The sequence below is a fragment of the Periophthalmus magnuspinnatus genome, chromosome 14 (genome assembly GCF_009829125.3).
Source record: "Periophthalmus magnuspinnatus isolate fPerMag1 chromosome 14, fPerMag1.2.pri, whole genome shotgun sequence".
NCBI lineage: Eukaryota > Metazoa > Chordata > Actinopteri > Gobiiformes > Gobiidae > Periophthalmus > Periophthalmus magnuspinnatus.
The window spans coordinates 4,621,018-4,635,730 of NC_047139.1; the positions used below are offsets into that span (position 1 = coordinate 4,621,018).

General features: G+C 43.1%; 1 protein-coding gene across 1 annotated transcript in view; it reads right to left on the reverse strand.

Annotated features, from left to right (window-relative positions):
- The window catches only part of stk32a (serine/threonine kinase 32A), a 150,327-nt gene extending 138,494 nt beyond the window's left edge, over positions 1–11,833 (reverse strand). Inside the window, exon 1 of the mRNA XM_033978397.2 lies at positions 11,459–11,833. Within this exon, the coding sequence (XP_033834288.1) occupies positions 11,459–11,510 (52 nt within the window). The 5' untranslated portion in view covers positions 11,511–11,833. The remainder of the gene's footprint in view (positions 1–11,458) is intronic.
- Positions 11,834–14,713: the final 2,880 nt, after the last annotated feature.

Genomic DNA, 14,713 nt, shown 5'->3' on the forward strand with positions numbered 1-14,713 from the left:
CACGATACGATATATATCTCGATACATAGGCCACGAAATGATGCACAGGCCATGATACGATATATATCTCGATACATAGGCCACAATACGATACATACCTCGATACATTTGCTATGATACGATACATAGCTCAGTACGATACATAGACCATAATACAATACATATCTCAATACATAGGCCACGATATGATACATACCACGATACATAGGCCACGATAGGATAGGTATCTCCAGACAGTGCTTTTTCAATTCGATACGATACAATACGATAAATTTCGAATCGATTTGATGATTCAGTGAAAAAAATTGGGTTTTGTTAATGATCAACCTCATTTTCACAAAAAATAAACATTAACGGAGCATTTATCTTCTATAAAAAATTGACACAACAGCCCACGTTATATCGATACTGTATCATTAAATTAAACAATACGATTTATCAATATTTTTACACAGTCCAACAGTTTAGTAGCAAAAAAAGTGGATTTCATGTTTAGATTGATTTTAATGCCTTGCTGTGGAACATTGCAGTCTTAAATGATCTAACAGTGACACTCATTATCATCTGTCACACATTTGGCGTCGTGAGCTCCTTAAACTCGCTGAAGGACTCTGTGACGCGGGTGACTCCTCGCGGTTGCCCTGGCGATCGAAAAACACAAACCCCTTGGGAATTTCCACGGCAACGCGGGGAATCGGGGACATTAGCTGTAAACCGGGCCCGTCTTTAGCGCGAGTATCCTGGTTACACGAGCGGAAAGAGCGGAGAGCCACACGTTTGGTACGGCTCATCCTCAGAGACATCAACAAACATGTCTGGACACGGCTCACTACCTCACGCAATGGCTCCTCCCCCTCACGCGCGGCTCCTCCCCCTCACGCGCGGCTCCTCCCCCTCACGCGCGGCTCCTCCCCCTCACGCGCGGCTCCTCCCCCTCACGCGCGGCTCCTCCCCCTCACGCGCGGCTCCTCCCCCTCACGCGCGGCTCTGCGCATCTGCTAATGTGGACAGTGTTCAGATCATTTTGTTTTGAGAAAAAAATAAATGCATATAACCGTTTTGGAAAAGTCCAGCATCATCTGTCTACATCTTTCTCCACAGACATTACCCCAGATGCCCTACCTGCCCATATCTTTCTTTCTTTCTTCTTTATTTGTCAGGGACTGTGCACAAATTCATTCATCTTACAAAAGAAAAGATGATTTGTACCAGATTTAGCTGCTGTTACTGTCCATCTTTGTCCCTGTGCAGGTGAAAACACGTTAAAATACAGTTAATTTCATTACAATTACATTATAAAACTATTGATTTATCCTTAAAATTAGCAGTAAAATACAATAAAATGTCCCCATGTCCAATATAATATGTTTCTTCCAGTCCAAACCAATATAAAAGATCATTATGTGCAGGTTTTTACCACGAAACAGAACAAAACAAATGAACTTTATCACTGATACTTGTACGAAATTAGATTGTATGATAGAGCTGCACTGCGTAACTTCTCTGAGAATGTTCCACAGTTCGACATGAGACACACAGGTGATTCCACAAGGCCAGGTTTGTGGAGAGGCGTTCCTGCTCGTGATAATACTTTTTTTTTTCCCAAGGTATTTTTGAGCATGTATTTGCATCAGTGTCAGATAAGTTTAAAAACACACTACGGAACATTCCACGTAAAGCAACACCCGGAATGTTAAGGGGTTGGCCTGTCACGATAATAACTATATCGACTTATAGTTCAATAACTGATAGATGGAACAATCATTTTTGCGGGTCAATGTGACACGTATTACACGATTTAGGAGGGAAATGTTACGTAGCACGGCTTTAGCTTAGCCAGTTTAGCACAAGCGAGAGGTTTAAGATGAATTCTAAGCTCAACTGGGGCTGCAATGGAATTAAAATCGCAATTTGAGTTGGCAATTATCGAATCGCAAAGGCTGAAATGATTTCGATAATAGAATGAATCCTCACAAAGAAAATAAATGTCCAGTCCAGTTTTATAGAATCTTTTTGTAGCTGTAGTTTAGACCTGAAACTCATGACATTTTTATAATAGTTTCAAGTTTCAATCGTCTCTCAAACGTTAATGTCCCTCACGTTTTGTTTCCCGTATATAACAGAAACCTACTTTTAAACACGCATCACAAATGTAATCACGGGTAAAAAAAAAAATTTCCACAAAATCCTGAAGATCTTTCACCGAATCTGAGAAGAAAATACAAATCCAAAACTCAAGAGAAAAAACATTTCAATTGGCTACTTCAGAAAGGCAAACGGTACGACCTGTGCGTCACGATATCACATTTTGAAACACGATATGTTGCTATGACGATACACCGCGATAAACGATAATATTGAAACTAACAGATAATCCCAGCGAGCCATTTATTTCGATACTGTATCATTATAAAAACCTGAGCTGCAACAAATTAACAGCAAAATGAACCAATAATTAGTCACACAAGTTATTTATTTTACCTTCAACTAGAGACAAACCCATGTGTCTGTTAAAAAGTCCAAATAACAGCTTTAAATTTCCAGCAGAGGTCGATATTTTTGGGTCAATCTGCCTCAAAAAAAAAAAAAACAAAACACACAAAGCTTTATATTAACACTTAAATACGAAGAGACAGCTGCAGAAAACATGACTACACAGCTCTTTTATGAGTTTGTGGTAAATTTAAATGACATAATTGGAGAAAAATAATCAAAATCGGCCTTAGATAACGGCCTGAACATATCGATAGAGAGCGTATCGGCTATTGTTGCTCTTGAAAACACCCATATCGGTCGATCTCTGCCCTTAAAACCAGCTCAAATCTGGCATTATTACGTAAAAAATGTACAAAAAATCTCCACTATTGCAAAGAAATTGTACACAGTGTAAATACTGAGCTCCAAAATATATCATTCCAGCTTTTTTCCAGGCCTGATAGTAACCACTCCTCCTCTTGTTTTTTTAACCACTCCTCCTCTTGTTTTTTTATTTTAAGAGCAAAAAGTGCCACTCTGCAAAGTCAGGCATCGAGGAGGAGACCCCTGCCTCTGTGACGCACTTCAGTGTTTCCAGTGAATGTGTCTGAGGCTTTACGATTCCCTCGGGACTCGTTCAAAACGCTGTTACTGTTTTCGCGAGTCTAGACCAGAAAATAAGAACTTTTTGTAAACCGGGGCAAAGCCGTAAGAAATGCGTCTCAGAGGGGATTTAAAGGGGTCTTATATTACACAAAACTGACTCGTGTGAGCGTTAAGTCGTGTTATAAGTCGTGTTATAACTTAAGTCGTGTTTTAACGCCGCTACCTGCTCGAAAACGCACCTGGAGTTGTGTTTTGTTTCATTCACACGTGTCTGAGTAACACTTTATTATCTCCAAACCTCAAAATGCTCCGTTCCACCTTGTGATGTCATTAACCTCCTGAGACCCGAGCTCTTGCAGGACTTTATTTATGTGCCTCTTGGAACAATGTCTCATTTGTGCTGCTGACAGGTGCAGGAAGACATGTGCCTTTAAATAAAAATAAAATAAAATAAATAAACACATTAAAATATGATAAAAACCCAAAATAAAATAAAAAAAAAATTAAAAAAAACTAAATAAAAAAAATTAAATACAATAAAAAAATATAAAATTAAAATAAAAAATAATTAAAAAATGAAAATAAATAAATAAATAATGTAATAAAAAATAAATAAATATTCTAAACTCTTAGAAATATTCAAAATTGAACATGTTCTTGTTGCTGTTCTTCTAAAAATCTGCACTGTGGCCTAAACAACCCAAAATGTGTTGTCCACAGATGAGGACACCAGGTCTCAGGAGGTTAAGGGATGATTTTCCAGTTAACAGCTGTCAAAATCCCAGTCTGTCCTTGTGTTTCTGTGCTGTTTTTCCCCCTCGCTTCAGCGTCCTGGGCGGAGACTCTGGCACCGCCCACTCCACACCTGCAGCCCATGAGCGATCAAGCCTCCACCTCTCGAGTACAAAGGCACCGAGGATCCTCCGCAATCCGTCAGATCGTCCGTGTATCCTTAGTCGTACAGTTCCACTTGGCTCAGTCTAGTTTTCGTGCGTCTCAATACTCAGACGTAGTGATGGGCAGATAAAACTTCATGAAGCATTGACGCTTTTCATCCAACTGGTTCACTCAGCGCAAAACGTTCTTGAAGTTTAATTTGCTTGAGTACGACATCTACTGGATGCAAAAATATCAGCTGGCATGAATTTGAAGTGTGTGACATTACGGAAAATGATTATTTGGAAATGATGAAGATGATGATCAGTTACATTGAGGTGAAGGGGTTTGGGGTTTGGACAATGATTGTGCTTTTGTAACATTGAGGCCAGTGATTATGGTTTAGGGAAAACATCAACGTTTTTTATTTTAAAACAACAGTTTCTCCACTCCACTCTCCTAAATCTCCAAACCGTCTCCAAACTGTCTACAAATGATCTTTAACTCTATCCAAACTGTCTCCAAACCGTCTCCAAACTGTGTCCAAACTGTCTCCAAACCGTCTCCAAACTGTCTCCAAACCGTTTCCAAACCGTCTCCAAACCGTCTCCAAACCATCTCCAAACCGTCTCCAAACTGTCTCCAAACCGTTTCCAAACCGTCTCCAAACCGTCTCCAAACCGTCTCCAAACCGTCGCCACACCGTCGCCACACCGTCGCCACACCGTTGCCAAACCGTCTCCAAACTGTCTCCAAACCGTTTCCAAACGTCTCCAAACTGTCTCCAAACCGTCTCCAAACCGTCGCCACACCGTCGCCACACCGTCGCCACACCGTTGCCAAACCGTCTCCAAACTGTCTCCAAACCGTTTCCAAACGTCTCCAAACTGTCTCCAAACCGTCTCCAAACCGTCTCCAAACTGTCTCCAAACCGTCTCCAAACTGTCTCCAAACCATCTCCAAACCGTCTCCAAACTGTCTCCAAACTGTCTCCAAACCGTCTCCAAACTGTCTCCAAACGACTCCAAACTGTCTCCAAACCGTCTCCAAACCGTCTCCAAACTGTCTCCAAACCGTCTCCAAACTGTCTCCAAACCGTCTCCAAACCGTCTCCAAACCGTCTCCAAACTGTCTCCAAACCGTCTCCAAACCGTCTCCAAACCGTCTCCAAACCGTCTCCAAACCGTCTCCAAACCGTCTCCAAACCATCTCCAAACCGTCTCCAAATCGTCTCCAAACGACTCCAAACCGTCTCCAAACCGTCGCCACACCGTCGCCACACCGTCGCCACACCGTTGCCAAACCGTCTCCAAACTGTCTCCAAACCGTTTCCAAACGTCTCCAAACTGTCTCCAAACCGTCTCCAAACCGTCTCCAAACTGTCTCCAAACCGTCTCCAAACTGTCTCCAAACCATCTCCAAACCGTCTCCAAACTGTCTCCAAACTGTCTCCAAACCGTCTCCAAATCGTCTCCAAACGACTCCAAACTGTCTCCAAACCGTCTCCAAACTGTCTCCAAACGACTCCAAACTGTCTCCAAACCGTCTCCAAACCGTCTCCAAACTGTCTCCAAACCGTCTCCAAACTGTCTCCAAACCGTCTCCAAACCGTCTCCAAACCGTCTCCAAACTGTCTCCAAACCGTCTCCAAACCGTCTCCAAACCGTCTCCAAACCGTCTCCAAACCGTCTCCAAACCGTCTCCAAACCGTCTCCAAACCGTCTCCAAACCGTCTCCAAACCGTCTCCAAATCGTCTCCAAACGACTCCAAACTGTCTCCAAACCGTCTCCAAACTGTCTCCAAACTGTCTCCAAACCGTCTCCAAACCGTCTCCAAACCGTCTCCAAACCGTCTCCAAACCGTCTCCAAACCGTCTCCAAACCGTCTCCAAACCGTCTCCAAACCGTCTCCAAACCGTCTCCAAACTGTCTCCAAACCGTCTCCAAACCGTCTCCAAATCGTCTCCAAACTGTCTCCAAACTGTCTCCAAACCGTCTCCAAACCGTCTCCAAACCGTCTCCAAACCGTCTCCAAACTGTCTCCAATACGCCTTGATACGCACATCACAGACACACCCCTCCCTGACTCGGCACACGCTTCGAAGCCTCGATACAGAACGTCACATCACTACTCAGCTGTTTTTTTCTCGTTCTTCGCCAGATCCCACTTCTTGGAACAACCCTGCACCTCAGCCTCCGACCCAGCTCTCCTCGACCGGTACAAACACATTTCCTTGTTTGTAATAAACTCCGTCAAACTTTTAACCCGAGTCTGTATCTTTTATCCGGACGTCACGAAAACAGCCACGTTTTACCTTTCGTTCAGTAAAAATTGTCAATCCCAGTATTCTGAAATCATCTGAGGTGTGTGGAGTTTAAAAACACCGTGGAGCACTTCCTGACCACATGCACTTTCTGCTTAACCTCCACTTATTTAAAATACTGAGCTCCAGCCAAAGTGGAATTCATTTTAGTGTAAGATCAATACAGCCTCACTTTATTGTCTTCTTTAATAAAGGAGTGTGTTTATTTTTACCTTAAAGTCCAAAAATCAGGGTGGAATTTGGTACATTATTGGAACTGTAAGTAGTAGTAACAAGTATCTATGTCACTGTAGTTGAAGTACAATAGTAGCAGCAGTAATAGCGAATACTTTTGAATCTTAAAGGGCCGGTACTCAGTTTTTTCCCCATTGTCTTGCTCCAGTACAGATGTAATTTATATATCACACTGCAGCTGCTGAGGTCAAAATAAGCCGGGTTTGTACTTTCTGACTCTAATTAGAAACCGTTTTCTTGTCAGGTAATCAGGAAGTGTGTCATTAGCATGTGGTTAGTTGTTGTTGTTGGCTTTATCGAGACATCGAAGCTCAGCTCTGCTCTCTGAAAGTTGTGAAAAGCGATTAACACCTGATCACAGTGATAATTAGGATCCTCGTAATGTGTAAGTTAAGTGAGGAGTAACTTCAGACCTCGGCAAACCCTTTAAAATGAGCTAGTTTTGGTTTTTAAGACACACAGCGCACTTTAAGTTTTGAATTTAGCAACTTCAACCTATTTATGTTTTTCAGTATTGATACTTCTACAAATTAACATCTAGTTTTTGATTGACTGGCCTCTCCAAACGAGCCTTAAAACAGAACAGAACATCCAGAACATCCAGAACATCCAGAACATCCAGAACATCCAGAACATCCAGAACATCCAGAACACTGCTGCTCGGGTCAGGACTAGAACCAGGAAGTACTTGAGTCATTTCAGACTCTAAACTAAACACTCTAGGACTAAACCAACACTAAACCAACACTAAACCGGGACTTAACCAGGACTAAATGTGAACTCAACCAGGACATAACCAGGATTCAACCGGGACCAAACCAAGATTTTAACCTGGCCTAAACCAGGACTAAATGTGAACTCAACCAGGACTCAACCGGGTACTTAACCGGGACCAAACCAGAACAAAACCAGGACTAAACCAGGACTAAACCAGGACTAAACCAAGACTAAATGTGAACTCAACCAGGACTAAACCAGGACTCAACCGGACCTAAACCAGGAGTAAACCAGGACTCAACCGGGACTCAACCGGGGACTTAACCGGGACTAAACCAGGACTAAACTAGAACTAAACCGGGCTGATCTTCCTGAAGATGTGAGCCAGGCCTCTACTTTGACAATGTTTAAATCCAGACTCTTCTCTTTTAACTTTATGATAATTATTTATGTTTTGATTCATTCTTTTATGATTTTAACGTCTTTCTTATTCTGTAAAACACTTTGAATTACTCACCTTGCCTAAATGACGCTGCTACATATTTAGTTTCCAAACATTCTGAGCTAAAACACAGTTATCATGTGACGTATAATTGTTGGTTTTAGACGCAGGTCAATAGAACGTGACACTTCTCCAATACAGAGGTGACGTTCCTCTGATCTTTCTCATCGATTACTAATAAAAACGAAAACGAAAACCATTAAGACGACTGTTTTTCTCTGAGTCACGACGGATCTGCTCATTATTACATCATCGCATCTTCCAGTAAAAACACATCTGATACTGAGAATATAAAAAACTATGACAAAAATAAAGCGTGACAGGTGTGCTGACTAAATGTTTGTCATCGATGGCGGCACATTTCTTCTCGGATCTTATAATCTAATACTGGACGTGCTTCGGGAAAACAACTGATTCCGACGTTTTGAGACTAAAACTAGAGCTGAAACAAGATAATTATTAGAACAATTATCTAAACAGACACGTTTGAACCTTTTTTTTGACGGTTTTAATCATAAACTGTGTGCAGAATTTGAAGCCGAGTTGCGCGTTTGCAGTTCTGATCAAGAGTGTCATAGCAACCAAAGAGCCAATCAGGAGAGAGGATGTTGAAGGTAACGCCCCTTTCCTGCTCGCACAAGATGGTTTAAGGAGCTGGACTCTGTGGTGGACGATCCATGTGTGAAAATGTTACTCCCTCTCTCTCTCTGCTTTCTCCCTCTCTGCATCTCTCTCTGCCTCTCCCCTTCTGCTTCTCCCTCTCACCCTCTCTTTTCCTCTCTGCTTCTATTTCTCTCTCTCCCTCTCTCTCTCTGTGCATCTCTCTCTCGCTCTCTCTCTTCTGCTTCTCCCTCTCTCTGCTTCTATTTCTCTCTCCCTCCCTCTCCCTCTCTCTGTGCATCTCTCTCTTTGTCTCTGTCTCTCTCTTTCTGCTTCTTCCTCTCTCCGCTTCTCTTTCTCTCTCTGCATCCCTCTCCCCCTCTCTGCTTCTATTTCTCTGTCTCCCTCCCTGTCTCTCTCTCTCTCTCTCTCTCTCTCAGTGCATCTCTCTCTCTCTCTTCTGCGTCTCCCTTTCTCTGCTTCTCTTTCTCACTCTGGCTCCCTCCCTCTCCCTCTCTGCTTCTATTTTTCTTTCTCCCTCCCTCTCCCTCTTTTCCCCTCTGTGCATCTCTCTCTCTCTCCTGCTTCTCCCTTTCTCTGCTTCTCTTTCTCGCTCTGCCTCCTTCCCTCACCCTCTCTGCTTCTATTTCTCTCTCTCCCTCTCTCTCTTCCTCTCTCTCTCTTTCTCTGTGCATATCTCTCTCTCTTTCTCTCTCTTTCTCTCTCTTTCTCTCTTCTGCTTCTTCTCTCTGCTTCTCTTTCTTGCTCTGCCTCCCTCCCTCTCCCTCTCTGCTTCTATTTCTCTCTCTCCCTCTCTCTCTTCCTCTCTCTCTCTTTCTCTGTGCATATCTCTCTCTCTTTCTCTCTTCTGCTTCTCCCTCTCTCTGCTTCTCTTTCTAGCTCTGCCTCCCTCTCCCTCTCTGCTTCTCTTTCTCTCTCTCTCTCTCTCCCTCGCTCTCCATCTTTCTCTCTCTCTCTCTGTGCATCTCTCTCTCTGCCTCTGTTTCTCTCGTCTCTCTCTTTCTCTCTCTTCCTCTCTCTCTCTGTACATCTCATCTCTGCGTCTTTAAATCCAGGTGGCAACTTCTTTTTTTTTTTTTTTTTTTGCCAGGCATCTTGATTTAAAAGACAGAACAGTGAAAAAAAAACAGGATCATGTCGAGCGTTTAACGAACATTTAAGACCAAAATGACGAGTCCGACAGCAGCAGATACAGAGAGGGGCCACAGTTTTTCAATAGAAAGTGAATTGGAGCCAGAGTCAATGGAGCCAGAAAGGCGCCTATGATCACTTCCTGTTTGTAGCGCGGCGGCTAGCACGTTAGCAAATTGGTCTTAATCCAAATATTATAAATTATGTGCTAAAAAGTGCATTCTGTTGGATTAAAACGATAAATATATCACAGTTCAAGTGGAAAAATTGATATTTAAAACGTTTTCCTCGGTTTCAAAATGGAGTTTGTAGTTTTTAAGTTGCGGTGACACTTTGGATTTAAAAAAAAAAAGAAAGTTAATAGTGAAATTTTTGACCGTATGAATCAGATTATGCAAAAACACAGCTTCTTTTTTCCATCCTCATGATTATAAACGCTCAAAACGGACAAAACTACAGAAAAAACGTTGCTACAGATAAAAACGGGATCGTGCCAGAACTAACTCTGGGTCCAAAAAGTGGTGGGAAAAATCTGCAGTTTTGGGAATTATTCATGAAGAACGAGTGAACTGTTCAACTTCAGACAAATAGAAAATCCAACCTCATCACAAAACACAAGCGGCGGACACGTTTCAGGTTTAATTTTAACCTTTTGAATTTTTAAAAGTGGATGTAATATTGATGAAGTTTTGACAGAAGGTAAAACAGATACAGGTCATTTCAGAACATTTGAATTTAAGACGTTATCAATTAGTAATTTTGTATATTTTAAGTATTTATATTTAAAAAAACGCAAGAAACGACTGTTATTTTCCGTTTTAGATGACAGTTTATTGTTAATTTTCTTTTATTTTCATTGAAGTATCAAAATCGCTATCGAGTGTCAAAGCTTTTCCTAAATTTAGATTAAAATTAAACGTCATTTTCACGTTACATTTACATATTTTTTTGCATAAATTTGAATAATATCATAACGTTAAAATATTCAGAGTCATTTTAAATCCACATTTGAGTCATAATTTCCTCCGCAAACAAAATATCTTGACTTAAACTTCATAAAAATCTGCTGTAGTTTTGATTAAGGATGGGACGATAAACAATAATATCGTTTATCGTGATAAAAAGCGTCGACGATAATCGTTTTTAAACAAAGATAATCGCCATTATTTCACCAGAATGTGCAGAAAAAAAATGATTTATGCACAGGGGAGTCGACAGAGGGGAAGAAGGGGTCTGTGGTCGGGGCCCCAGGGTTTTAGGGGGCCCCGCTTCCTGTTAATTTGTATTACAGGGGGGGCCCATGTCAGGATTATCGCCCCTGGGCCCCCAAACTTCAGCTGACGGCCCTGCGCATCCATCATTTTCTCTGTTAAAGTTATAAAAATTAATATCCACAACAACTTTGACCACTTTTATCGTGATATAATCGTTAATTGCAGTTATTTTGACCGTGATAATATCGTTTTGATCCGTGCAAATGTGTTCGGAAATACGTAATTTTCCAGTTCCGGTTTCGGTCTTTTTGTCAATAATCCTGGACACGTTTAAAATGTGAACTTTGACCTGATTATTATTATTAAAACATAATAAATCCTGACACTAATCGGAATTATGAATTATTACAAATCAGTTTTTCATATATTTGACTAATAAAACTATAAACCACATGTGTCAAACTGAAGGCCCACGGGCGAAATCTGGCCCCTCACGTCATTTTATGTGGTCCGCAACAAGGTAAATTAAAAGTATAACTGTCTTAAAATGTTATAGCAAATTATACAGCCTTTTTTTTTATTTTTATGGAAATGCAGATGCAATATTTGTAACTTGAACAGGAAGTAAATACAGAAACAGTGAATGAACGAGTTAAAAAAGTCGTTACGTTTATTTTATATTTACGTCTGGCCCATTTTGCACCTCTGCTATGAACCAATAAAAATTCAGAGTAATTTCAAATCCCAGCTGGACTTACCCTCGTCCGTCTGGTCCGTGACCGGGGGCTTGCTGGACTGTCCGATGCCCATGGCGGCGGCTCCTGTTTCTGCCTCAGGTCCTTTAGTTCTGGTCCCTCTTCCTCTGGTGGGACAGTTTCATGTCCTGATCACAGAGACATCCACTCCTGTCCTCCGCCTCCTCACGTGTCCCCACAGAGCTTCACAAGGGCTGCACCTCCACACACATCACCCCCACACATGCAGGAGGAGGAGGAGGAGGAGGGGTAGTAGTAGTAGTAGTAGTAGTAGTAGTAGTAGTAGTAGTAGTACTAAAGGCGGTAGAGCAGAGCGGGGTTTTTAGAGGAGCAGAGATGGAGCGATCGGTCGTCAAACCCGATGTTAACTGAGTGTGTGACCTGTGAGGAAAGAAAGAAAAACATGACACCGGTGAGGAGGAGGGAGGAGAGAGGGAGAGAGAGGAGGAGAGAGAGGGAGGAGAGAGAGAGGAGAGAGAGAGGGGAGAGAGAGGAACAGAGGAGCGAGAGAGAGAGGAGGAGGGAGGAGAGAGGGAGAGAGAGGGAGGAGAGAGAGAGGAGAGAGAGGAACAGAGGAGCGAGAGAGAGAGGAGGAGGGAGGAGAGAGGGAGGAGAGAGGGAGGAGAGAGAGAGTGGAGAGAGAGGAACAGAGGAGCGAGAGAGAGAGGAGGAGGGAGGAGAGAGGGAGAGAGAGGAGGAGAGAGAGGAACAGAGGAGCGAGAGAGAGAGGAGGAGGGAGGAGAGAGGGAGGAGAGAGAGAGGGAGGAGAGAGAGAGGAGAGAGGAGGAGGGAGGAGAGAGGGAGAGAGAGAGAGAGGAGAGAGGAGGAGGAGGGAGGAGAGAGGGAGAGAGGAGGAGAGAGAGAGGAGGAGGGAGGAGAGAGGGAGAGAGGAGGAGAGAGAGGAACAGAGGAGCAAGAGAGAGAGAGGAGGAGGGAGGAGAGAGGAGAGAGAGAGAGGAGAGAGAGAGAGGAGAGAGGAACAGAAGAGCGAGAGAGAGAGGAGGAGGGAGGAGAGAGAGAGAGAAAGAGGGAGAGAGGAGGAGAGAGAGGGAGGAGAGAGAGAGAGGAGAGAGAGAGAGAGGAGGAGGGAGGAGAGAGGGAGAGGAGAGGAGAGAGAGAGAGGAGAGAGAGAGGAACAGAAGAGCGAGAGAGAGAGAGGAGGAGGAGGGAGAGAGAGGGAGGAGAGAGAGAGGGAGGAGAGAGAGAGGAACAGAGGGAGGAGAGAGAGAGGAAGGAGGAGGGAGGAGAGAGGGAGAGAGAGGAACAGAGGAGTGAGAGAGAGAGGGAGGACAGAGGGAGGAGAGAGAGAGAGAAAAAGGGAGAGAGAGGGAGGAGAGAGAGGGAGGAGAGAGAGGGAGGAGAGGAGCAAGAGAGAGAGGGAGGACAGAGGGAGGAGAGAGAGAGGAACAGAGGGAGGAGAGAGAGAGGGAGGACAGAGGGAGGAGAGAGAGGAGAGAGAGTAGAGAAGGAGGAGAGAGGGAGGAGAGGAGCGAGAGAGAGGGAGGACAGAGGGAGGAGAGGTACAGAGGAGGAAGAAAGAGAGAGAAAGAGGGAGAAGAGAGAGAGAGACCAAGGAGCAAGAGAGAGCGAGAAAGAGGGAGGAGAGAAAGGAACAGAGGAGCAAGAGAGAGAGGGAGGAGAGAGAGAGGGAGGAGGGAGGAGAAACAGAGAGAGAGAGGGGGAGAGAGAGCGGGAGGAGAGAGAGAAGAGAGAGGCAGAGAGAGTGACAGGAGGGAAATTGGACACAGGAGGGAAATGAAAGAGAGAGAGGAGAGAGAGAGGAAGGAGAGAGAGGAAGAGCAGCAAGAGAGAGAGACAGGAGTGAGAAAGAGAGACAGAGAGAGTGAAGGGAAAGAGAGAGAGAGACAGAAGTGAGAGAAACACAGAGAGAGAGAGACAGAGGAGCGAGAGAGAAAGAGAGAGAGAGAGGAGCAAGAGAGAGAGAAACAAAGACAGAGACACAGAGGAAAGAGAGAGACAGACAGCCATAGAGGGAGAGAGAAAGTCAGAGACAGAAGAGTAAGAGAAACAAGGGAGGAGATCTTTCGTCAAAAGTGTGAAAATTCAGATTTGACCTTTAAACAGTTTCATGTTGAGTTTTATCACCGCAGTGTTTCTTTATTAAACAGATTATTTTGTGTTGAAAATTGAAAAAGTCGTTTTAGTTTTTATTTCTAGCTGAATCTATGAAACATCACTGAACTAAAGCACTATGTAACCGTCAGCGATTTGCTCCACTGTCTCCATGGAGATGTTCCCTACCGCTTTGCCCGGAATGTCCCGCAGTGTGGCATTAAACTCCACAACAATGACCACGACAATAACTCTGAGAAACTGATGAAAAAACGCTCCGTAAACTGAAAAAAGTGCTACGTAACCAATTTATTTGATTATAATCCTGTGGCGGCTTGGACCTATTTGTGATACAGAAGAGCCATTGTTTAAATATTCCCTGTTGTGAGACGTCATAGGCAAAAACTCCAATATTCTAACATGAAACCGTAACAGTACATGTGTTTATGGATGTTTATCAAGGACATTTACACACAGTAGATCTAAAAAACCAACAGATATTACTCGTCATAGTTAGTAAGTAGTTTTAGTTTTCGCACGATCTCCATAGAGACAAGCGCCGGACAACACCAGGAAAGTTACATAGCGCTCCTTTAGTTTGAACCATAAGTCGTATTTCATTATAACTCTGCATTTAGCTCTAATAAATCATTCTACCATTAAAAAATATCCCTCGTATGTAGTGTACTTCTGCGTGTATCACTCCATCTATCCTTCCTGGTCTTTCCATCTTTTTTAATCAGAAATCCTTCCCACGGGGGGCACTCTCGGTTAAATATGATGAATGGTCCATTTTCCCAGTGCTGTGTTGTAAATGGTTTCCCTACGGCGTTTTTATTTTTTTTTATGCTATAGTTTGTAACATTTCTACCTCTGGGACAGTAGTTTATAACAGAAATGCATCACTCTTATAAGCTTTCGTGCAATTTGTGAGCATTTACAGGCAACGTAGAGCACATATTATCATCCTAGAGCAGCAGAATGTGATGCTACTCTGTGTTTTCTGGGTCTGAGTTGGAAGAAGAGGGAAGAAAAGGGCTGGATAAAGTTGAATCCTTGCATCCAAAGTGCCAAAGGTGCTCAAAAAAAACAAATGTGACTGTCATTGCTGGCTTTTTTTTTATAAGGTCACTGCAATCCAAAGTGACAAACACAGACATCTACTCAGATTAGATGACATAAAAT